This window comes from Thalassophryne amazonica, chromosome 8 (assembly GCF_902500255.1).
Source record: "Thalassophryne amazonica chromosome 8, fThaAma1.1, whole genome shotgun sequence".
NCBI lineage: Eukaryota > Metazoa > Chordata > Actinopteri > Batrachoidiformes > Batrachoididae > Thalassophryne > Thalassophryne amazonica.
In genome coordinates this window covers 89,004,247-89,030,023 of record NC_047110.1, presented here as the reverse complement: position 1 = coordinate 89,030,023, position 25,777 = coordinate 89,004,247, and the positions used below count along the sequence as shown (strand labels likewise).

General features: G+C 41.2%; 1 protein-coding gene across 1 annotated transcript in view; it reads right to left on the bottom strand.

Moving 5' to 3' along the window:
• Positions 1-25,777, bottom strand: part of tgm2l (transglutaminase 2, like) — a 44,115-nt gene that overhangs the window by 2,020 nt on the left and 16,318 nt on the right. Inside the window, exons 3-14 of the mRNA XM_034176950.1 lie at positions 19,712-19,936; positions 19,264-19,382; positions 17,544-17,672; positions 10,033-10,210; positions 9,594-9,735; positions 9,402-9,505; positions 3,810-3,952; positions 3,158-3,257; positions 1,947-2,086; positions 1,686-1,815; positions 1,308-1,468; positions 1,006-1,142 (exon numbers count right to left, since the gene is read on the bottom strand). Coding sequence (XP_034032841.1) covers positions 1,006-1,142; positions 1,308-1,468; positions 1,686-1,815; positions 1,947-2,086; positions 3,158-3,257; positions 3,810-3,952; positions 9,402-9,505; positions 9,594-9,735; positions 10,033-10,210; positions 17,544-17,672; positions 19,264-19,382; positions 19,712-19,936 — 1,708 coding nt within the window. The remainder of the gene's footprint in view (positions 1-1,005; positions 1,143-1,307; positions 1,469-1,685; positions 1,816-1,946; positions 2,087-3,157; positions 3,258-3,809; positions 3,953-9,401; positions 9,506-9,593; positions 9,736-10,032; positions 10,211-17,543; positions 17,673-19,263; positions 19,383-19,711; positions 19,937-25,777) is intronic.

Here is a 25,777-nt window from a genome sequence, read left to right as displayed (position 1 = left end):
AGCTCAATATGATCAATTCTGGTGGTAATACGTACATACTGCTGAATATGAAAAATTTACAAAAATTGCAGAATCTTGACTTTGACTTTTGTCAATGACCTTGACCTCTGATCATAAACGTAATTACATAAATGAACTCCCCATATCAGAAGACGTATGAAATGCCTTATTTACTGAAATAGGCAAAATATTGACTAATATATGAGGAATTTCACATTTCTGGCTCACCGGGATTTGGCCCTAAAACCATCTGCTTATAAAATTCAAAAACCGAACGGAGTGGTTTACAGAGGTTCGGGGCATCCCTGATGATGCCTCATGCTCAGTTTTTGTAACTACATGCTCAGATTTGAAAATTGCTTTGTCAAAGTTGGCCATTTTTACTGTATATTTTAATGTAACGGATTCTCGGGGTGTTGTGACATCAAAATTTTGAATTGACCAAATTTGATCTGATGAAAAAACGAACTTTACCATGCCTAATCAATCTATTTGAAGGGTAATTGGTGAAAATTTAATCAACATCCGAGTCAGGCCATCCGGACACCCCCGCCTGATTTTCTCAGTGACAGCTCATTAAATTTATTTTATTTATGTTATGGACATGAATCACAGAGACATTGCAGCTTTTCTTGCTACTGATCACACAGGTGAGGAGCAGCTCATCAGTAAAACCACCCAATGATGTGATCATATGCAAGGAAAACCTGCACTGTCCTTGATGACGCACTGACGCCCACTCCTGCAGCAAAACTATGGAAGTGAAGGTTCTACAGTGACATTATGATTGGACATTGAAGATGTTTAACACAAAACCCCAGACATATTTATATTAAATGTGACCTTTGAGAATGAGATGATAGTAACTCAAAACTAACAAAAGAAGCCAACCATTGAATGTTTTTTTCAATCGAACCCACTTGTTTATTTTGTGCAGGATGTTTGATACGGAGAGTCTTGATCTGACAGTGACGTAAGGTGGCACAGAGTGTAACTGTTACTCACTGAACATGGGCCTTGGTGGCAGACAGGAGACCGGCCCCCTCCACGGTGAACACACCACCTTTCAGTGCGACTGACAGAGGATTGGTGAAGGATATAATAACCTTCACTTGTTCTTTTACAACAGCTTTTCCAGACACCTGGAGAGAGGACAAGGATCTCTACAATGCACTGCTGGACATTAGAGGAACTTATATTTATGTTTGAACAGTTTCTTTCTCTTAATAGAAAATATTTTTGGAATCACATCAACCTTTTTCCCAGCAGGGGTGTCAGATGTGTCCTCGTGTGATGTATATACTGACCTCGATGTCAAGTTCAGGCATGATCAGAGGGATACTGGACATGGTCAGGGTGGGCTCGTTTTCTCCTGAGGCCTCGATGAAGGCAATCACGTTGATCAGATTGTGCTCAGAGACACAATGTGCATATTCGTCATAGTACAGACGCAACACCTCCCTGTGAGCTGATCAGCACAATATTACACTAATACATTAAAATCAAGTACTGCAGGTGTTGGATGCATATGTGTAATGTATACAATACTGTCAATTTGCTTTAGTCGTGACTCGCTTGCTGTCACATGTAGCTAATCTAACCGTAGGGTTAGACTCATAGATTTTCTCATATCATATTGCTAGGGTAAGGGCATTTGTTTTCTAATCTAATGCAGAGCGACTAACCGTCATGGGCTGATACAGTGATGCTGGTTTTACGCCGCTGACACTCATCCAGTTGGAGAGAATTGTAAGTTACAGCCTTTAACACCATGACCAGCTGAGCACACGTGTCTTTGTTTCCTCTGTTTTGTACCTATGGACATAATAGGTGTATGAGCAGAGATGTGTCCACTAATCTGGTTTCTCTCAGTATCTCCAAAAAGGTATCTAATATTTTATAAACACTGTATGGTGTTTGAATTTGCTAATTACACCGACTCTTACCTCTATAATAACATCAAAGTCTGTGCCAAATACAGGATTGCTATGTTCAATTTTCAGATGAAGCTGTTCAGGACCCACACGGTTGGAAGGCATGACCCGACGTCCTGCCCTTTCATACACCTTTCGTTCCTGTTTTGAGCCTGCAGAAACAAAACGTTATTCCAGATCAGATGCAATGGACACATGCAAAAAAAGAGAATATATATATATATATATATATATATATATACGAGGGCTGTCAATAAAGTATAGGTCCTTTTTATTTTTTTCAAAAACTATATGGATTTCATTCATATGTTTTTACGTCAGACATGCTTGAACCCTCGTGCGCATGCGTGAGTTTTTCCACGCCTGTCGGTGACGTCATTCGCCTGTGAGCACTCCTTGTGGGAGGAGTCATCCAGCCCCTCGTCGGAATTCCTTTGTCTGAGAAGTTGCTGAGAGACTGGCGCGTTGTTTGATCAAAATTTTTTCTAAACCTGTGAGACATATCGAAGTGGACACGGTTCGAAAAATTAAGCTGGTTTTCAGTGAAAATTTTAACGGCTGATGAGAGATTTTGAGGTGATTCTGTCGCTTTAAGGACTTCCCACGGTGCGAGACGTCGCTCAGCGCACTCAGGCGCCGTCGTCAGCCTGTTTCAAGCTGAAAACCTCCACATTTCAGGCTCTATTGATCCAGGACGTCGTGAGAGAACAGAGAAGTTTCAGAAGAAGTCGGTTTCAGTATTATATCCGGATATTCCACTGTTAAAGGAGATTTTTTTAATGAAAGACGTGCGGACGGGTCCGCGCGTCGGGACGCAGCCGACGCGGTGCGGCGGCACAGGAAAAACACCTCCGTGTTGATAACCATTTGTAAAATCCAGGCGGCTTTTGATGGCTTTCAGTGGAGTGAGTATATGAGAAATTGTTTAACAGGCAGGACATGTTCCAACTTGTCCTTAAGGCTTTCAACAGAGGTGTTTTTCCTGTGGCGGAGCGTCGCGGCGGCTGCGTCCCGACGCGCGGACCCGTCCGCACGTCTTTCATTAAAAAAATCTTAGGTCTTTCATTGGTAGTTTTTTCTAAACTGTAGCATCTCACATGCACAATATTGTAATAACTGTAATAAAACATTATTATAGTCAGTACATATGAAGATGGTAGCTGCAAATAGTCATCATCGATATATCTTTATTTTAAAAATAACATTTGACCTACTTTACTAACCTTCTGGATATTTGTAGTGTCGGGTGACATCTTCTCTGTGGTCACCATACACACTTTTGGTGCTGATGTTCCTCCCCACAGTGCTCTCATCCACTCTAATCTGTAATTATGCCACTTATTGTCCATGTTCACTATCACAGCAAAGGTTATAACAAGGACTGTAACACACAGAACACAGTCAGGTCCACAGGTGTTTAGACCGTGACAGAAGTTTTGTTATTTTTTAAACCTGAAAGGTGAGACAAAAAGGAATATCTTAATTGCAGAAATGGTTACGTCCAAATACTTATGGACCGGACTCTGCTAATATTATATTATATTAGTATCAGCCCAGTGATTCCTAAATGGCAAATGTCTTCCATAATATACACTTTGTACAAATACTGTCAAGAAAAGTTCAATTTAAAAAACAAAAAATCAAGTCTGATTTTTTATCTGAGAAATAATAAAACCTCTTTTGATTGTTTTCAAACCATTGCTGTTAAATATTGTTTGTGGAATAGAATCATGGGCTGATAATAGTTACAGCCACCCCAAAAACACCCTGTTTATTTTAAACATCGCTGGGTGTCATTTTAACCGTTTAAGGTCCACAAATGTCTGCTTATCACAACTAATAAGGTTTAAAAAGCTATAAAACTTTCAGTCACACCTTCTTTCGCTGGCCGTCATTTTGGACAATCCAGTAGATGATGTCAGCATTCACCTCAGCGAACACAAAGGGAGTGTCGTACTTTACTTGTAGAGTCCCCTCTTTGATGGCTGTTACTGGACACGGACCACAGCAAAATATACCTGGAGTACAGAGATGAAATCATGTCAGGGTTTCTTTCTTCTTCTTTTTCAGCTTTCTGCTTGTGACAGGAAATGCAGTAGTGTTTCTTCATGATAATCATTAGACAAAACTACAGTAGTTATAGTGTCAATAATTTAATTAAGTCAAGTTTTTGTGAGGAACTCCTTGTTCTGATATAATAATCAATAATGCATCAATTCATCACAAAATACCTTTTATTGAAGGAGATGTGTTGGTGTGTCCATTTTATATCAAACTCATTCACCATTAAGCTTAGTTGATACAGATTGTTTGAGTTTATTTTGTAAAATCAATACAAACACAGAAAGGTGATGATACATGGATGACACAATAAAGCATAAATGCTTATTTCCACTGTGGTCCTTGTGAGGTTAAAGGTGTCTTGACATTTGTACGAATTTGACAAAGAAAATAGAACTCTCCCCGGTGACTCCTGCCACTTCTATTGCGTTGCCGCACTGGATACCTCGCAGTGCCCCTCGCTGCCACTTCGGGGATCTGAACCCAACTCCCTTTCGATTGGCCGGGGGCGACGTAGGCCATCACCCCGTCCTTACGAATGGAGTTCGTCCATCTCTTAGGGCCTACTCATGTTCAACTGCTGTGCACATGGAACCCTTCTCCAAAGTTCTTGTTTGAATATTTGCTACTACCCGTGACGGCTCCACCCGGGCCGGCGTCCTGGGCTTCCATAAGCACCACACCTCCTATTCGTCACAGCATAGCCCTCGTGGCCCCTGTCACCGGTGACGTTCAGGCATTCACCCTATTGAGATATCCCATAATCCCTTGCGCACCAGAGAGTTGCTGCAGTCAAAACAACGTAGAGAATCCACATGACAACAACTGCAAATGAACATTATACTACCAAAAATGTATTTTTTTATACTTTTCATCACGTTAATAAGAGACTGCTGCATGAGACCCTGAAAACTTGCTAAAACAAATATTCCATATAATCTGTCTCTAGTACATTTAACCTGTGTGGATCTTCATAAACGCAAACCAAATTTCAGACATCTTATATATATTACTCTGGAACAAAGAGGCCAAACAGTGTTGTAAAGGACAATAAGCAGGACGTTAAAGAGCAAACTTCACTTTCCCCCAGAATGACATGAACAGGAAGCGATTGCTGCTCACATGATTCCCATTATAAATAATGGAGAAACAACCTGAGCTTTTTACATGTTTACATAAAACAAACACAATAACAACATCTAAAAACCAAGATAATATATTCACAGGCGTTTTAGGCACAATATACAGTAGTGTTCAGAAGAATAGTAGTGCTAAGTGACTAAAAAGATTAATCCAGGTTTTGAGTATATTTCTTATTGTTGCATGGGAAACAAGGTACCAGTAGATTCAGTAGATTCTCACAAATCCAACAAGACCAAGCATTCATAATATGCACACTCTTAAGGCTATGAAATTGGGCTATTAGTAAAAAAAAGTAGAAAAGGGGGTCTTCACAATAATAGCAGCATCTGCTGTTGATGCTACAAACTCAAAACTATTATGTTCAAACTGTTTTTTAGCAATCCTGTGAATCACTAAACTAGTATTTAGTTGTATAACCACAGTTTTTCATGGTTTCTTCACATCTGCGAGGCATTAATTTTGTTGGTTTGGAACCAAGATTTTGCTCATTTACTAGTGTGCTTGGGGTCATTGTCTTGTTGAAACACCCATTTCAAGGGCATGTCCTCTTCAGCATAAGGCAACATGACCTCTTCAAGTATTTTGACATATCCAAACTGATCCATGATTCTTGGTATGCGATATATAGGCCCAACACCATAGTAGGAGAAACATGCCCATATCATGATGCTTGCACCACCATGCTTCACTGTCTTCACTGTGAACTGTGGCTTGAATTCAGAGTTTGTGGGTCATCTCACAAACTGTCTTGGACCCAAAAAGAACAATTTTACTCTCATCAGTCCACAAAATATTCCTCCATTTCTCTTTAGGCCAGTTGTTGTGTTCTTTGGCAAATTCTAACCTCTTCTGCACGTCTTTTATTTAACAGAGGGACTTTGCAGGGGATTCTTTCAAATAAATTAGTTTCACACAGGCGTCTCTGTTTTTTTTTTTTTTTTGTCCATTTTGAAGCATTGGAGATCATTGTAGATGAACAGCCTATAATTTTTTGCACCTGCATATAAGTTTTCCCCTCTCCAATCAACTTTTTAATCAAACTACGCTGTTCTTCTGAACAATGTCTTGAACGTCCCATTTTCCTCAGGCTTTCAAAGAGAAAAGCATGTTCAACAGGTGCTGACTTCATCCTTAAATAGGGGACACCTGATTCACACCTGTTTGTTCCACAAAATTGATGAACTCACTGACTGAATGCCACACTACTATTATTGTGAAGACCCCCTTTTCTACTTTTTTTTTTTTTTTTTACTAATAGCCCAATTTCATAGCCTTAAGAGTGTGCATATCATGAATGCTTGGTCTTGCTGGATTTGAGAATCTACTGAATCTACTGGTACCTTGTTTCCCATGTAACATTAAGAAATATACTCAAAACCGGGATTAATTTCAAAGATTTAGATTCACTAATTCTTTCCTATATTTGGAATAACAAAAATGCAAGGATTTCAAAGATACATCTACAGAAATCCAAAGCAGAAGGGGGGCTTGGATTGCCAGTGTTTAAGCATTATTACTGGGCCGCCAACCTCACGGCGTTAATGTTTTGGCGGAAGGCATCCCCTGACAGTTTGAGCTCTAGTGCCCCCTTGTGGCTTAAAATGGAGGCTGGATCTGTAAAAGCTTCATCTTTGGATGCAATTCTCTAATGTAAATTTAAAAAATCAGAATCTCTTAGAAATCAATGTTTTGTTTTGAAGCAATCTATTCGGATTTTAAACCAGGTCAGAAGCTTTTTGGCATTGCCAGACATCTTTGTTCAAACACCTATTTGTTATAACCATTCATTTTTGCCTCCTTGGAATGACAAATGCTATCATGACTGGAGCAAGAGGGGCTTAACTGTACTTGAAGATCTGTACATAGATGGTGAATTTGCATCATTTGCCCAACTGAAACAGAAGTTTAACCTTTCTCATTCACATTTCTATCACTACTTGCAAGTCAGACACTACATCCAATCTAAGATTCCAAATTTTAGAGAGCTTCCTATGGAAAATGATCTGTACCATGTGATCAAAGGCCCTTCTCGCTCCAAACATCTTATTTCAAAAATTGTACGCGTATTCAATAGTGGCATCAGGGCACATACAGTGAAGATCAGAGATACATGGAGTGAGGAGCTGGGTGTTGAACTGTCTGAGAGTGTGTGGGATAAATGTTTATCTAAGGTTCACTCTTGTTCTATTAACAGCAGACATCAATTAATAAATTCAAAACTGTCCATCGTTTACACTATTCTAAAGTTAAATTGCATAGGATTTATCCCACAACCTCGCCCATTTGTGACAGGTGTAAGGCATCAGAGAGCACCCTGACACATGCTTTCTGGTCCTGTTCTTCACTGCATAATTTCTGGGCAAAAGTATTCAGTTGGTACTCCAAAGCATATGGGACAAACGTCTCACCTGAACCATGTCTTGCCATGTTTGGGCACTCGGACTTTTCCAGGAATAATGCAGACACCATTGGAACTGGGAATGATAGTTGCAAAAAAACTTATTTTAAGGGAGTGGAAATCCTCTGCTTCTCCATCTTTTAAAGTGTGGCTCTCTGAAATGCTGTTATTGATAAATATGGAGAGGATGAGATCCTTACAGTCCTGTTCGATGAATAGATTTTCTAATATGTGGAATTAATTTCTGGTTCATCTTGAAACAAGTCATTTTGACTAGTGCTGTGTCTCTAATATATTTCCTTCCTGTTATTTTATTTTATTTTTTATGTATCTGTCAACATGTGAAACTACCAAATATTAATGCACCTGAGCCCTGTTTGTTTGTCAAAATTGAAAAACCAAAAAAAAAACCAAAAAAAAAAAAAAACCTGGATTAATCTTTTTAGTCACATAGCACTACTATTATTCTGAACACTACTGTACAACTCCAATTCTAATGAAGTTGGGGCGTTGTGTAAAATGTAAATAAAACAGAATACAATGATTTGCAAATCCTCTTCAACCTATATTCAATTGAATACACCACATGTTCAAACTGATAGACTTTTTTTTGTTTTTGTGCAAATATTTGCTCATTTTGAAATGGATGCCTGCAACACGTTTTAAAAAAGCTGGGGCGGGGCAACAAAAGACTGGGAAAGTTGATGAATGCTCAAAGAACACCTGAAAAAGCCGTTGCTTGGATGGCAGCATGTGTTGCTCAGCTCCTTTTTCGTTTCAACAGTACGGTAAAGCAAATGCAACACCGCCCCTGCCTGTACGGCCAATGTCATGTTCCATCGTCCCCTCACTCGTGAACAAGACCCAGAGGCACTTGAATTCCTTCACTTGGGGCAAGACCTCATTCCCTATACACGGAGTAGGCAATCCGTCAGTTTCCTGTTGAGAACCATTGCCTCTGATTTAGAGGTGCTGATCCTCATCCCAGCCGCTTCACACTCCGCTGCGAACCGATCCAGTGAGTGTTGGAGGTCACCGGCTGATCAAGCCAACAGGACCACATCATCTGCAAAAAGCAGTGATGAGACCCTGAATCCACCAAACTGAAGACTCTCCTCCCCCCCTGACTGTGCCTCAATATTCTGTCCATGAATATCACAAACAGGATTGATGACATGGCACAGCCCTAATGGAGGCCAACCCCCACCAGAAATGAATCCGACTTACTGCCGAAGAGCCAAACACATCTCTCACTTTGTGAGTACAGACATTGGATGGCCCTGATAAGGGACTCCCTCACTCCATACTCACGCAGCACCTCCCACAGCATCTCCTGGGGTACCTGATGTTGGCATCAAGTGAATACAAAAAATTAGCTGGCTGTGGTGAGGCACTGCATCTGGATGCATTGTTTGGTATGTGTGTGTCAAAAGACAACAGCAATATTCCAGTTATTGACCTTACTCAGAATAAGACCATATTTTCAGTTATGGTGTTCATTCAAAATGATCTAATTGATCTAATGATCTATAATTAGGGTGATTTTTTTTTTTTCTGTCACAGTTAGAAGAGGAAGATAAGAGGGATAAGGACTTTGGTAACCAATATGTAGACCTGGGTGCAATTCTCAATCGTTACTTGCCAGTGTCCTTGGACAACACACTTCATCTACATTGTTTCAGTCCACTCAGCTGGAAATGGGTACCAGCCTTGGTCTGGGACATAAAAAGTGCTGAGAAGACTTACTTCTACATCTTAAAGTTACTGCTGCACAAACCATCTTCAAATCGAAGACATCACAGGAAGCAAAGAGTGGCCGTTTTAAGAAGAGACAATGTTTTATAATTAAGAGATTAGAAATGTACCATCGCTGAGTTCCTGAGGGGTGGGGTCCAAAACCTGCCAGCCATCGTTTCCTGTGGGGAGATCAGGTCTTTTCATCCAGGACTCCACCCAACAGTGAAAGTTCCTAAAAATGAACATGAGAGGAAATGTGCAGAATATGTCCTTATGTTGGTGCATCACACACATCTCACTCAGTGTGCATGTGGTCATACCAGCTGCTGTCTGATTTGCCACTTCCCTCCAAGCTTTCCAGTTTTTCATTAAACAGGAAATCCAGAGACAAGTTTCCATCGACATCATGTGCAGAACAAAAATTGGTGATGACCCGTGTTGGGATCCCCAGACAACGCAGCACTGTGGACATGAGAAGTATTACATTTGAACATTTTCTTGCCCATTTTTCCCATTTTTCTTTTTAGCATCAGTTCTTCAAATGATTCAAAATCTCCTTTAGGAGATGACACAAACTACAGACATATGTATGCATGTCTGAGGGCACAGAGTGAAGTTTTAATGTATACAGACAAACATATCAGCATATATTCACAGATGAAGGTTTCTGCAGAGTGCAGCATTCAGTGAGAAGCTTTCTGCAAATAAATTCCTGTCAGTCCCTTTTGACATGTTCGACACAGCAGTGAAATGTGTTACCTGTGCAGGCCACAGCAGCAAACACCCAGCACTGGCCATATCTGACTGCCCTGTATCCAGACTTGCTCCACTGCTGCAGGATTGGCACGCTGCCGGTCCAATTATAAGGGGCAACTCCATCAGAATATGACCCCGTCCAGCGACCAAATAAGACCCCGCTGTCATCATTTGAGTTCACCTGGACAGTTAGAGACAACATGCTGAAGGCACCTTTTTTATATTTTATCTTCTGTCTTTGCATTCAACAGTTAAAGGGTCTTCTGATCCAAGTTACCAGATAATGAAGTTTGTGGTCTGTATATTGATGTGACTCATAATTCAGCTGGAAAAAATAAATAAAATAACAAATATACCCAAGACTGGTTATTAATGTTTCTGTGTTTGTTAACAGGATACAGACTCAAAATAGTCAAGACATTTAAAGAGTTCAGAGAAATTTGGTGAGAAGGCAGGTCTTGGTTCAAGGAACATTTTTCAGATTTCAAGGCTAACGTGGATCAGGATCATATCATATGTGCTACAAATTTCTGTAATGTGTCCCATTGATTTATATGGTATCTGTACATACTCACTGAGCATTTTGCATTTGCCCAATTTGTAATCCCTTAAATAATGGTGTGTGTCTTTCACAAGGCTGAGGAGAGCTTAATATTTGTTCCATTCCGTGTGTGCCTTAGGAGGGACCTACAGTTGTCTTCCTGGCTACTAGTGTCCTGATGTGCTTTCTCCAGCATCCTTCTTAAGCCCAAGTGAGCAAGGGCGTAATTTAGAAGTAGAAATTCGGGGGGACAAAGTGCGAGGCCTGCACTGGCCTTTAATGTTTTGAGAAGACCATAAAGTGGACACCATTTGACTTATACAGTTTGAAATTGTGGATATAAGTACTTTATTCTGAGAATAGCCAGCATTGATTTTATTAACATCCTGGTGTAAATAAGGTATCACCACATGTGTAGAACTCAAAAAGAATGATAGGTTGAGTTCTCATTAAAAAAACAACTGCAATGTGGTGAAATGTATTCATAAATATGAAATAATAGGTTCTTAATAATTATTAACTATCACATACTGTATTTTTTTTCCTCAAGATTTGTTTTTGCATAAGTTTGAAAAAACAACAGATCATAAGTTTAGGATAAATGACATCATGAATTTAATTTTCGAAGTGGCACTAATGACAACACTCATACTGAACATAATTTCGCTTGCATCGACTGATTTTGGAGATCAAGCAATAATTGTAGATGGGCTTTCTGAGGTCCCAGATAGCTTTTCTGATTTCCTTTTCTAACTTTCAGAATTTAGTAAATTAGCATATGGTCCATTGATACTTATGTGTAGACACTAGTCCCTAGAGGCAACTATTTTTGGTTTCAAATCCTAGCAAATGCAGTCCCAGAAAATTCCGAATGTGACAAACAAGAAACAGCTGTTGTAAACAAGTCAATGCTGCTAAAAATACAAACTTGCAGAAACAAAAATACTATTCTGACATGGTTTGCACATAAGACTGGCATAGCATGTTTCAAGTACACACATATATGTCAGAAGGTGGGGGGCATACCATATTCTGCCCCCCCTGGTTGAAAAGGTGGGAGGGACATCCCCCTATCCCCCACCAAATTGCACCCATGCAAGTGAGCAACACACTGTAGTCATCATTTACTTTATTCAAGACTCCAGAATATACGAGGTCTGTTAGAAAAGTATCCTACTTGATTATTTTTTAAAAAACATATGGATTTGAATCACGTGTGATTGCGTCAGACAAGCTTGAACCCTCGTGCGGTGGAGGTCTCTCACATTTTCTGGAAAAAATTGATGCAGCAAAGCTCCAAATCGTTCAGACATTTATTCGCAATAAAAAATAGACGAGAGGGGTAGACCACACCTCACTCAAAGCCTGCTCACAGGCGAATGATGCAACCGACAGGCATGAAAAAACTCACGCATGCGCACGAGGGTTCAAGCTTGTCTGACGCAATCACACGTGATTAAAATCCATATGGTTTTTAAAAAAATAATAAGGTCGGATACTTTTGTAACAGATCTCGTAAAGGGATATTGTTGAGTATAGTAGTGTTCTTAAGGGCTTTTGTGTTTATATGTACTTCAACGGGGGGCGAGTTGGCATAGTATCTGTGCACACGGATTGTAGTGGTGGGCCAGTCTGTACCAAAACGTCCAGGTCCGAATTTTTGTCCCAGTCCAAGTCCTGCTACTCCCGCCTTTAGCAATTTAACAACACTGGTATCTGTACACCCCAGTGCTCACAATCACTGCCTTAGATGTTTACAGCCACTTTTCTTTTAAACTGTACTTTATTCATATTTTTACTATATATATACAAGGTCTGTTAGAAAAGTATTGTACCTTTTTATTTTTTTCAAAAACTATTTGGATTTGATTCATATGTTTTTACGTCAGCCAAGCTTGAACCTTCGTGCGAATGCGTGAGTTTTTCCACGCCTGTCGGTTGCGTCATTCACCTGTGGGCAGGCTTTGAGTGAGCACTGCTCCACCCGCCTCATCGTTGTTTCATTGCGAGGAAATGGTGGAATGATTTGGGCTTTTTTCCATCAGAATTTTTTCAGAAACTGTTAGAGACAGGCAGCTGGAAACCATTTGAAAAATTTATCTGGCTTTCGGTGAAAATTTTACGGGCTTCACAGAGAATAAGGAGTGTTACTACAGCTTTAAGGACGACCCACAATGGCGCACGGCGCGCCGCGCTCCGAACCGCCATCAAGAGGCAAAAACCACCAGATCATTTCTAAACGGATCGCTGTGTGGAGCCGGGACCGCCGTGTGAAATTTCTCTGGTTATCACAAGAGCTGGACATCAGCCATTTTCCGGCAGATTTCACTTTTAACAAGAGATTTTGTCATGGAAAGCCGCGCAGAGGCTTCGCGCGTCATGACGGATTAGCTGATGAAGCGAGACAAAGGAACACCTCCGTTTCGGAGTGTTAGAGGACAAGTTCGGACATGCCTATCTCGGCTTTCAGTGCTTACCAGTCGAGTGAGTATAAGAGAAATTGTGGAGAGCTGGGCATGTCCCTCGATGTGCCTCTCGATGGCGGCTCGGAGCACGGCGTGCCGTGCGCCATTGTGGGTCACCCTTAAAGCTGTAGTAACACTCCTTATTCTCTGTGAAGCCCTTAAAATTTTCACCGAAAGCCAGATAAATTTTTCGAATGGTTTCCAGCTGCTTGTCTCTAACAGTTTCTGAAAAAATTCTGATGGAAAAAAAGCCCAAATCATTCCTCCATTTCCTCGCAATAAAACAACGACGAGAGGGGTGGAGCAGTGCTCACTCAAAGCCTGCCCACAGGCTAATGACGCAACCGACAGGCGTGGAAAAACTCACGCATGCGCACGAAGGTTCAAGCTTGGCTGACATAAAAACATATGAATCAAATCCAAGGTATGATACTTTTCTAACAGACCTCGTGTGTATATATATATATATATATATATATATATATATACAGTGCTCGCAAAATCACTAGCCCGACGTCCCGGGGCTATGTACTTTTTCACTCGGGCTACTAAAATTTTACACCCCCTGCCCGACGGGCTACCTAAAAATATACCCGATATCTTGGCTGGCTGAGGATGATAGGAGATGGCGCCGTCCTTCTGTGTGTTACGTGCGCAGCCAGGCACCCGCTCGCTCTCCCGCCCGCTTTCTCTCACGCGCACACACGAGCCAGCCGCATGTGCACGAAGCACCGAGTACGATGAAGTGAGAAGAATAGGAAGCAAAACAGTTGCTGGTTTAGTCTGCAGTCACCACGCTACTATTCAGAATTGAAGCATCGCAAACACTCGCCAATACAGACGTCTTTTGATGGTAGGTTAATAAAGTAAAAAAAAGAAAAAAGAAACGCACGTGCGAAACAATTATATTTATTTATTTAATTCATTTGTTCTTTTTTTTGAACACAGATGGATTTACGTCGATATTTTAGTTCTGTGCAGCCAAAAAACACAGGTCAGAATGAAGAGGGGGCAGAGAGAGAGGGACAGTCCAGCACAGATGAGCAGGCAACCACACAGGACCAGGCCAAGTCAGCGTCAGAGCAGCCAGCCTCCACAGGAACAGAGCGACAAGCCAGCCCAAAAAGAAAGAGTTCTGAAAAATCAGACTATGAAGCAAAAAGAAAGAGCACATTTGTGGTTTCATGGACTAAGGAATTCCCTTGGCTGGAATATGATAAGGTGAACAAAACAATGTTCTGTCAAGTGTGTCGTCAATTCCCTACAATTTCTGACTCCAACAATGCTTTTGTACTTGGTACTAGTAATTTAAGGAAAGACCCCATCAGAACCCATGACAACTCCCTGTCACATAAGAAGTGCATTAGTGCCCAGTCTGCAGCTTTATTCCCAGAAGAGACACCAATTGCAAAAACCATACAACACATGAACAAAGCACAGCAGGATATAATGACTAGACTTTTTAGAACAGCATTTTATGTTGCAAAAAGTGAATTGCCAATGGCAAAATTTGGCAGTCTTTGCAAACTTCAAAAAGCAAATGGCATAGATGTAGGTTCTACTTACCACAATGACCATGCCTGCAGAGATTTTATTAGGGCTATAGCAAAAACCTCTAGAGACCAGATTCAAAAAGATATCAAAGACAGCAGGTTTTTGTCTGTGCTCGCGGATGGGAGCACAGATGCTGGGGTTATTGAACAGGAGCTGGTTCATGTTAGATATGTAAAGGGAAATGGTGACATATCTACCTACATGGTGAAATGCCAATCAGTCAGAAGCTCAAATGCTGCAGGGGTTCTAGAAGCCATTGATGAAGCTGTGGATCATGTAGGCATCAGGGCAGACACTTGGGAAAAAAAAGTGGTCTGTGCCAATTTTGATGGTGCTGCTGTAATGATTGGAGACAAAACTGGAGTAGCTGGGCGGCTCAAAGAAAGGGCACCTCACATCATTACTATACATTGTGTGGCACATAAATTAGAGCTGGCAGTGCTGGACAGTATTAAAGGATGCGAGTACCTAGCAAAATTTGAAGACACACTCAAAAGCATCTTTAAGATGTATTATTATTCGCCAAAAAAGAGAAGGGAACTGACTGAAATAAGTGAAATGCTCAATGAAAAACTGGCACATTTTAGTGGCCTAAAAAGCACCCGGTGGCTGCCAAGCAGGCTGAGATGTCTAAAGGCTGTGGAAAAAAACTACACTCAAACAGTTACCCATTTAGAAAACATGTCAGGAGGAAGTGGTGTTACACCAGAAGATGCTGCAAAAGCAAAGGGGATTGTGCAGGAGATAAAAAGTGAGAGATTTGTTAGATTTCTGCATTTTATGTTAGATTACAGCACAATCCTTTCCAAATGCAGCACTGAAATGCAGCATGACAAACTGAGCATTATGCGAACAAATCAGTTAGTTGAGAGCACAACATCACACCTAATCAGCCTTAAAACCAAGCCAGGTGAATTTCAAAGATCCCTGGACACCAAACTCACAGTAAATGATGATGAGAGTATTTCTTACAGTGGAACAAAACTCACAAAAAGCCAGCGACCTGTTAGGGGGGGATGTGAAGACAAGGACAAAAGTGCCATTAGTACACTGTTCTTGAAGATTATTGACAACACAGTTAAGTACATGGACAACCGATTTAAAAATCTTTCTCAAAAACCCTTGTCTTGTTTCCAAGTTTTTGACCCTTCTACTCTTCCCAGCTCAAGACTAGAGCTGTCAACTTTTGGGGATGAAGAGGTGGACTGTCTTGTCAAACATTTTGATACTTTGCTAAATGAGGAGGAAAAAGTCAAAATTCCAGAAGAATGGATGGATCTAAAAATGTGGCTTTCAGCACACCGTGGTAGCAAACTAGACACCTTGTACAAAGATCTCTTATCTGAGAATCCTGAAAACCTGTCCCATGTGTTGTTAGTGAAGTTAATGCTGACACTAAGTCCATCAACAGCCATTTGTGAGAGAGGATTTTCCTGCATGAACCGTGTGAAAACAGTATACCGCACAAGTCTCCAGGCTGAAACACTGAATGACCTTATGCACATCTCCATAAATGGGGAATCAGTGGAATCCTTTTGTCCTGAGACAGCAATTCATTTCTGGGTGTTGAGCACAAAGGGCACAAGACATATTGTACACAAAACAGGAAAGACAGTGAGCAGAGAAGAGGAGACTGTGGCACAAGAGGAAATGTCTGAAGATGATGAGACTGTTCCCTCAACAACTGGCATTTTCTAATTTGCCAGAATAATCCATTTTCTTGTTCTTGTTCTGTGTTAATAAAAGTTCCAAAAATGTTAATTAGGTTAAATGTGTTATCACTTGCATTAAAACATTAAAAACAAAAAATGGGCCAGTTCATTTCATTTCGGGCTACCAAAACCTGAAGAGTGCCTGCCCGAAGGGCTACTAGGGATTTTGAAATTTTGCGAGCCCTGATATATATATATATATATATATATATATATATATATATATATATATATATATATATATATATATATATATATATATATATATATATATAAAAACCCAATTCCAATGAAGTTGGGACGTTGTGTTAAATGTAAATAAAAACAGAATATAATTTGCAAATCCTCTTCAACCTATATTCAATTGAATACACCACAAAGACAAGATATTTAATGTTCAAACTGATAGAGTTTTTTGTTTTTGTGCAAATATCTGCTCATTTTGCAATGAATGTTTACAACACATTTCGAAAAAGCTGGGACAGGGACAACAAAAGACTGGGAAAGTTGATGAATGCTCAAACACATTTGGAATATTCCACAGGTGAACAGGTTAATTGGAAACAGGTGAGTGTCATAATTGGGTATAAAAGGAGCATCCCCAAAAGACTCAGCCGTTCACAAGCAAAGATCGGGCAAGGATCATCACTTTGTGAACAAATGCATGAAAAAAATAGTCCAGCAGTTTAAGAACAATGTTTTTCAACATTCAATTGCAAGGAATTTAGGGATTCCATTGTTACGATGTCAAGGATTTAGGCTCAAGTCAAAGAAGTCTCTGGGATAAAATTTATCAGGTTATTGTTAGGTATTAATAAACTTTCCAGTCTTGTGTAGGATGTGGCTCAAACTGGATTGCAAACCCCAGTCTGAACACGGTCTAGTAGGATGAACCAGATTTGAAAAACAAGTCTGATTGCTATCCAGCTAGAAAGCAATCTGGATTGAATCTGGTTTAAACTGGATTGCAAACCCCAGTGTGAACGGGGTCTTAGTTACAATGGCTTCAAAGTCCAAACAATATGCGCATGGAGAAGAAACAATAAATCCTACAGGGGCCCATCAAGCCAGTGCGTATCAACAGATACCGTGGTGTGAAGCAGATGAAAGTCTAAACTCTTTCATGGGCTCTGGATTACTAAAGTGTCATGTGTGCTAAATAAAATCACAACTGTTTTGTCTAAAGTTGTCTGTATCTGATCATCGTGGGGTTCCACAGTGAGTGAATGAGTTGGTCTTCACCATAGCTGTGATTATCCTGCTGACATGGACGGGGTCAGATCGGCACTCACAGTCCTCTGCTAAGTTTTGCCGGGCATTGTTGGAGTTGTCTAGGATCTCAAAGCAGATGTCCATCACATGATCCTCAAACTGAGAGAGAGAAAAAGAAGGAGACAGAGGGAAGTCAATATAGAAAAAAACGGGGACACTATCTTACACCTGGCTGCAAAGTATTCCACAGAAGAGAACAAGTATCATTGTCAGTTTCCAGGTGACACAGTTGTCATTTTTAGACTCAGTGCGTATGTTTCATAAAAAACAAACATACACATGATTCTACTGTAGTACAGTGAGACAGGAAACAGGGAATCAAACCAGGGGATGCTGTATTCTGTGGCACGTGGTGCATGCTGTAACACCTCTACCCATGAAGAAAACCGTGCACTATAGATCACCCAGATAGTGCCCTAATTGTTGAGCAGAAGCATCGCGTTTCAGCCAAAATACAATGCCTGTACAATGTGTTTTTCAGCTCTTCAACCACAATTTCAATTTCAATTTATTTTCATTTATAAAGCGCCAAATCAGAACAAAGCTGCCTCAAGACGCTTCACACAAGTAAAGTCTAACCTTACCAACCCCCAGAGCAAGCACACAGCGGTAAGGAAAAACTCCCTCTGATGACTTGAGGAAGAAACCTCAAACAGATCAGACTCAAAGGGGGGACCCTCTGCTTGGGCCATGCTGCCGACACAATTTACAAAATGAATATACAGGAAATTTTGGGAGTCCATGCTGGTGCACAGGATGGGAGGCCTGCAGAAGAAGACATCCACTCCCACTTCTGGATGGAGCCACACGTGAAACAGAGAGAAAAAACAGAATCAGTCAGCAGAAAGACAACAAATACAGTATAATTTGTCAGCATTAAGCAACAAGAAAAACAGAAGAAATACTAAGATGATCGCCGGCCACTAGCCCTAAGCTTCACTAAAAGATCCAGACTTTAGATAAAGTTGATGCGGCGGCCCGCTCTGTTTACTAATAAAATGAATTTAAAAGGGTAGAAAGCATAGTAACATACTATGCCAGTATGCTAGCCATATGAAAGGGAAAATAAGTGCATCTTAAGTCTGGACTTGAAAGTTTCTACAGAATCTGACAATTTTATTGACGCAGGGAGATCATTCCACAGAACAGGGGCACGATAAGAGAAAGCTCTGTGACCAACAGACTTTTTATTCACCCTAGGCACACAAAGTAATCCTGCAACTTGAGAACACAAAGCCCGGGCTGGTATGTAGGGTTTAAGTAGGTCAGCTAAGTAGGGAGGTGCCAGTCCATGAACAATTTTAGAGTTTAGTAGCAGAACCTTAAAATCTGATCTCACTGGGACAGGAAGCCACCTGGTCTTTTGTCTGTTTGACATCTGCTGCTGCCTCCAGCCGTTCTCCTAGCAAACTGTGAAGAAACAAGCCCTTGTTTGTGTGGTTTGGTTACATTCTGACACCTCATAACTCGAACTGTATTCTGCCCTGATCCAGTCCAAGACTCTGAGTCTCTGCGTTCACACTGATGTGACAATTCACACAAGGCCGTCCACCAGCCTGACAGACACTCAGCCATTCACAGACACACACACAATGCCTGTGAATGCACTGACATTCACTCATTGTCCTTCCTCTGTTGTATCATCATAGCAGAAGAATATCTTCCTTTTAGGAATGTGTGTATGGATTACCTGTCCATAATTCCAGGGAATGCTGTTTATGTGATCCCAGGCTCCCATATAAATGATTCCATCTTCATTCAGAACATACTCTTGAAGCAGAATTTCTTCAGGGAGGTACACAGCATCATCTAGTACACACACACACACACACACACACACACACACACACACACACACACACACACACACACACACACACACACACACACACACACACACACACACACACACACACACACACACACACAGTATGGTATGTGGATGATGTATTATTACTACTACCAAATTACAAAAGCTGTCTCAGCCCAACTTCTTATATGCATGACTGCATGAGATGTATTTGTTATAAATAGGTTCCAATTCAGTACCTTCAAGCTGCACCTTCATTTGTAAGAGAAAAATATTTGAAAGCACATTTCTCAAGTGTAGTTCAATGTGACCCTTCTTCATCTTTTACCTTTGCACCAAGGATTAAAGAGCAGGTGAAACCTCAGGTTGTTGGTTTCCTGTACAATCTGGCCATCCCGTGACATCACAGACACACCCAGCTGGTAGAGGCCAATGGGGGCGTCCGCAGGACTGTGCAGAGAAAGCAGCACCTCATCCTGAGCTTTCTGCTGGTGAAACCACCACTTATCATTGGCCCCGTACTCATCCTGAACTGTGATCACAAGGTTGTCACCTAAAGATACATTAGGCGATTGAGGTGAGAAAAAAACAAACAAATAACCTAATTAATACATGTTATTCCAGCATCTATTCTTCTGAGTTTATCTATAATTTTCTGTGTGTTTTTTCATATCTACGAGGGCTGTCCGTAAAGTATAGGTCCTTTTTATTTTTTTCAAAAACTATATGGATTTCATTCATATGTTTTTACGTCAGACATGCTTGAACCCTCGTGCGCATGCGTGAGTTTTTCCACGCCTGTCGGTGACGTCATTCGCCTGTGAGCACTCCTTGTGGGAGGAGTCGTCCAGCCCCTCGTCGGAATTCCTTTGTCTGAGAAGTTGCTGAGAGACTGGCGCTTTGTTTGATCAAAATTTTTTCTAAACCTGTGAGACACATCGAAGTGGACACGGTTCGAAAAATTAAGCTGGTTTTCAGTGAAAATTTTAACAGCTGATGAGAGATTTTGAGGTGATTCTGTCGCTTTAAGGACTTTTCACGGTGCGAGACGTCGCGCTGCGCTCTCAGGCAGCGTCAGCAGCCTGTTTCAAGCTTAAAACAGTCTCTGTTGGGACTGTTTACACAGAGACTGCTACCTGCTGCTTTGGACTTGAACTAACAGTCTTTTTCAAGACTTTTTTACTTTTTTACCTTTTTACTTTTTTTTTACTTTTTTACTGTGCTCCAACGCCTAAGGAAGACCTCTAACGGTCGAAACATCGCGACGGAGCACTTTTATCAGCTAACTTTCATTAGCGTTGGCAAGCTAACTAGCTTGCTAACGCTTTCGTTTTTATTTTTTTATTTTTTTTATTTTAGCGCTGTTGTCGTGCGTTGCCTGTGCTGCTTCATGGCCTGTTTGGTGCCTTGATTGGGGCACTCCTTCTGCTGAATCACCTCTGGATTATTTGCACATTATTCACTTTGTGTGTTTTTAGGAATCCGCTAGCTTAGCGCAGCTACTAGCTCTTAGCCGGTTTAGCATGGCGGCTTCTCCTGTCTCTCCCGCACTTTTCTGCTCTGGGTGTGAAATGTTTAGTTATTGCTCGGCCTCCTTTAGCAGTAACGGTACTTGTAATAAGTGCAGCTTATTCGTAGCTTTGGAGGCCAGGCTGGGCGAATTGGAGGCTCGGCTCCGCACCGTGGAAAATTCTACAGCTAGCCAGGCCCCTGTAGCCGGTGCGGACCAAGGTAGCTTAGCCGCCGTTAGTTCCCCTCTGGCAGATCCCGGGCAGTCGGGAAAGCAGGCTGACTGGGTGACTGTGAGGAGGAAGCGTAGCCCTAAACAGAAGCCCCGTGTACACCGTCAACCCGTTCACATCTCTAACCGTTTTTCCCCACTCGACGATACACTCGCCGAGGATCAAACTCTGGTTATTGGCGACTCTGTTTTGAGAAATGTGAAGTTAGCGACACCAGCAACCATTGTCAATTGTCTTCCGGGGGCCAGAGCAGGCGACATCGAAGGACATTTGAAATTGCTGGCTAAGGCTAAGCGTAAATTTGGTAAGATTGTAATTCACGTCGGCAGTAATGACACTCGGTTACGCCAATCGGAGGTCACTAAAATTAACATTAAATCGGTGTGTATCTTTGCAAAAACAATGTCGGACTCTGTTGTTTTCTCTGGGCCCCTCCCCAATCAGACCGGGAGTGACATGTTTAGCCGCATGTTCTCCTTGAATTGCTGGCTGTCTGAGTGGTGTCCAAAAAATGAGGTGGGCTTCATTGATAATTGGCAAAGCTTCTGGGGAAAACCTGGTCTTGTTAGGAGAGACGGCATCCATCCCACTTTAGAGGGAGCAGCTCTCATTTCTAGAAATCTGGCCAATTTTCTTAAATCCTCCAAACTGTGACTGTCTAGCGTTGGGACCAGGAGGCAGAGCTGTGGTCTTATACACCTCTCTGCAGCTTCTCTCCCCCTGCCATCCCCTCATTACCCCATCCCCGTAGAGACGGTGCCTGCTCCCAGACCACCAATAACCAGCAAAAATCTATTTAAGCATAAAAATTCAAAAAGAAAAAAATAATATAGCACCTTCAATTGCACCACAGACTAAAACAGTTAAATGTGGTCTATTAAACATTAGGTCTCTCTCTTCTAAGTCCCTGTTGGTAAATGATATAATAATTGATCAACGTATTGATTTATTCTGCCTAACAGAAACCTGGTTACAGCAGGATGAATATGTTAGTTTAAATGAGTCAACACCCCCGAGTCACACTAACTGTCAGAATGCTCGTAGCACGGGCCGGGGCGGAGGATTAGCAGCAATCTTCCATTCCAGCTTATTAATTAATCAAAAACCTAGACAGAGCTTTAATTCATTTGAAAGCTTGTCTCTTAGTCTTGTCCATCCAAATTGGAAGTCCCAAAAACCAGTTTTATTTGTTATTATCTATCGTCCACCTGGTCGTTACTGTGAGTTTCTCTGTGAATTTTCAGACCTTTTGTCTGACTTAGTGCTTAGCTCAGATAAGATAATTATAGTGGGCGATTTTAACATCCACACAGATGCTGAGAATGACAGCCTCAACACTGCATTTAAGCTATTATTAGACTCTATCGGCTTTGCTCAAAAAGTAAATGAGTCCACCCACCACTTTAATCATATTTTAGATCTTGTTCTGACTTATGGTATGGAAATAGAAGACTTGACAGTATTCCCTGAAAACTCCCTTCTGTCTGATCATTTTTTAATAACATTTACATTTACCCTGATGGACTACCCTGCAGTGGGGAATAAGTTTCATTACACTAGAAGTCTTTCAGAAAGCGCTGTAACTAGGTTTAAGGATATGATTCCTTCTTTATGTTCTCTAATGTCATATACCAACACAGAGCAGAGTAGCTACCTAAACTCTGTAAGGGAGTTAGAGTATCTCGTCAATAGTTTTACATCCTCATTGAAGACAACTTTGGATGCTGTAGCTCCTCTGAAAAAGAGAGCTTTAAATCAGAAGTGTCTGACTCCGTGGTATAACTCACAAACTCGTAGCTTAAAGCAGATAACCCGTAAGTTGGAGAGGAAATGGCGTCTCACTAATTTAGAAGATCTTCACTTAGCCTGGAAAAAGAGTTTGTTGCTCTATAAAAAAGCCCTCCGTAAAGCTAGGACATCTTTCTACTCATCACTAATTGAAGAAAATAAGAACAACCCCAGGTTTCTTTTCAGCACTGTAGCCAGGCTGACAAAGAGTCAGAGCTCTATTGAGCTGAGTATTCCATTAACTTTAACTAGTAATGACTTCATGACTTTCTTTGCTAACAAAATTTTGACTATTAGAGAAAAAATTACTCATAACCATCCCAAAGATGTATCGTTATCTTTGGCTGCTTTCAGTGATGCCGGTATTTGGTTAGACTCTTTCTCTCCGATTGTTCTGTCTGAGTTATTTTCATTAGTTACTTCATCCAAACCATCAACATGTTTATTAGACCCCATTCCTGCCAGGCTGCTCAAGGAAGTCCTACCATTATTTAATGCTTCAATCTTAAATATGATCAATCTATCTTTGTTAGTTGGTTATGTACCACAGGCTTTTAAGGTGGCAGTAATTAAACCATTACTTAAAAAGCCATCACTTGACCCAGCTATCTTAGCTAATTATAGGCCAATCTCCAACCTTCCTTTTCTCTCAAAGATTCTTGAGAGGGTAGTTGTAAAACAGCTAACTGATCACCTGCAGAGGAATGGTCTATTTGAAGAGTTTCAGTCAGGTTTTAGAATTCATCATAGTACAGAAACAGCATTAGTGAAGGTTACAAATGATCTTCTTATGGCTTCGGACAGTGGACTTATCTCTGTGCTTGTTCTGTTGGACCTCAGTGCTGCTTTTGATACTGTTGACCATAAAATTTTATTACAGAGATTAGAGCATGTCATAGGTATTAAAGGCACTGCGCTGCGGTGGTTTGAATCATATTTGTCTAATAGATTACAGTTTGTTCATGTAAATGGGGAATCTTCTTCACAGACTAAAGTTAATTATGGAGTTCCACAAGGTTCTGTGCTAGGACCAATTTTATTCACTTTATACATGCTTCCCTTAGGCAGTATTATTAGACGGTATTGCTTAAATTTTCATTGTTACGCAGATGATACCCAGCTTTATCTATCCATGAAGCCAGAGGATACACACCAATTGGCTAAACTGCAGGATTGTCTTACAGACATAAAGACATGGATGACCTCTAATTTCCTGCTTTTAAACTCAGATAAAACTGAAGTTATTGTACTTGGCCCCACAAATCTTAGAAGCATGGTGTCTAACCAGATCGTTACTCTGGATGGCATTTCCCTGATCTCTGGTAATACTGTGAGAAATCTTGGAGTCATTTTTGATCAGGATATGTCATTCAAAGCGCATATTAAACAAATATGTAGGACTGCCTTTTTGCATTTACGCAATATCTCTAAAATCAGAAAGGTCTTGTCTCAGAGTGATGCTGAAAAACTAATTCATGCATTTATTTCCTCTAGGCTGGACTATTGTAATTCATTATTATCAGGTTGTCCTAAAAGTTCCCTAAAAAGCCTTCAGTTGGTTCAGAATGCTGCAGCTAGAGTACTGACGGGGACTAGCAGGAGAGAGCATATCTCACCCGTGTTGGCCTCTCTTCATTGGCTTCCTGTTAATTCTGGAATAGAATTTAAAATTCTTCTTCTTACTTATAAGGTTTTGAATAATCAGGTCCCATCTTATCTTAGGGACCTCGTAGTACCATATTACCCCATTAGAGCGCTTCGCTCTCAGACTGCAGGCTTACTTGTAGTTCCTAGGGTTTGTAAGAGTAGAATGGGAGGCAGAGCCTTCAGCTTTCAGGCTCCTCTCCTGTGGAACCAGCTCCCAATTCAGATCAGGGAGACAGATACCCTCTCTACTTTTAAGATTAGGCTTAAAACTTTCCTTTTCGCTAAGGCTTATAGTTAGGGCTGGATCGGGTGACCCTGGACCATCCCTTGGTTATGTTGCTTTAGACGTAGACTGTGGGGGGGTTCCCATGATGCACTGTTTCTTTCTCTTTTTGCTCCATATGCATCACTCTGCATTTAATCATTAGTGATCGATCTCTGCCCCCCTTCTCGGCATGTCTTTTTCCTGGTTCTTTCCCTCAGCCCCAACCAGTCTCAGCAGAAGACTGCCCCTCCCTGAGCCTGGTTCTGCTGGAGGTTTCTTCCTGTTAAAAGGGAGTTTTTCCTTCCCACTGTGGCCAAGTGCTTGCTCATAGGGGGTCGTTTTGACCGTTGGGGTTTTTCATAATTATTGTATGGCCTTGCCTTACAATGTGGAGCGCCTTGGGGCAACTGTTTGTTGTGATTTGGCGCTATATAAGAAAAAAGTTGATTGGTTGATTGATTAAAACCTCCACATTTCAGGCTCTATTGATCCAGGACGTCGTGAGAGAACAGAGAAGTTTCAGAAGAAGTCGGTTTCAGCATTTTATCCGGATATTCCACTGTTAAAGGAGATTTTTTTAATGAAAGACGTGCGGACGGGTCCGCGCGTCGGGACGCAGCCGACGCGGCGCGGCGGCACAGGAAAAACACCTCCGTGTTGATAACCATTTGTAAAATCCAGGAGGCTTTTGATGGCTTTCAGTGGAGTGAGTATATGAGAAATTGTTTATCAGCTGGAGATGTTCCAACTTGTCCTCAAGGCTTCCAACAGAGGTGTTTTTCCTGTGGCGGAGCGTCGCGGCGACGCTGCAATCCGCCTGCACGTCTTTCATTAAAAAAATCTCCTTTAACAGTGGAATATCCGGATAAAATGCTGAAACCGACTTCTTCTGAAACTTCTCTGTTCTCTCACGACGTCCTGGATCAATAAAGCCTGAAATGTGGAGGTTTTC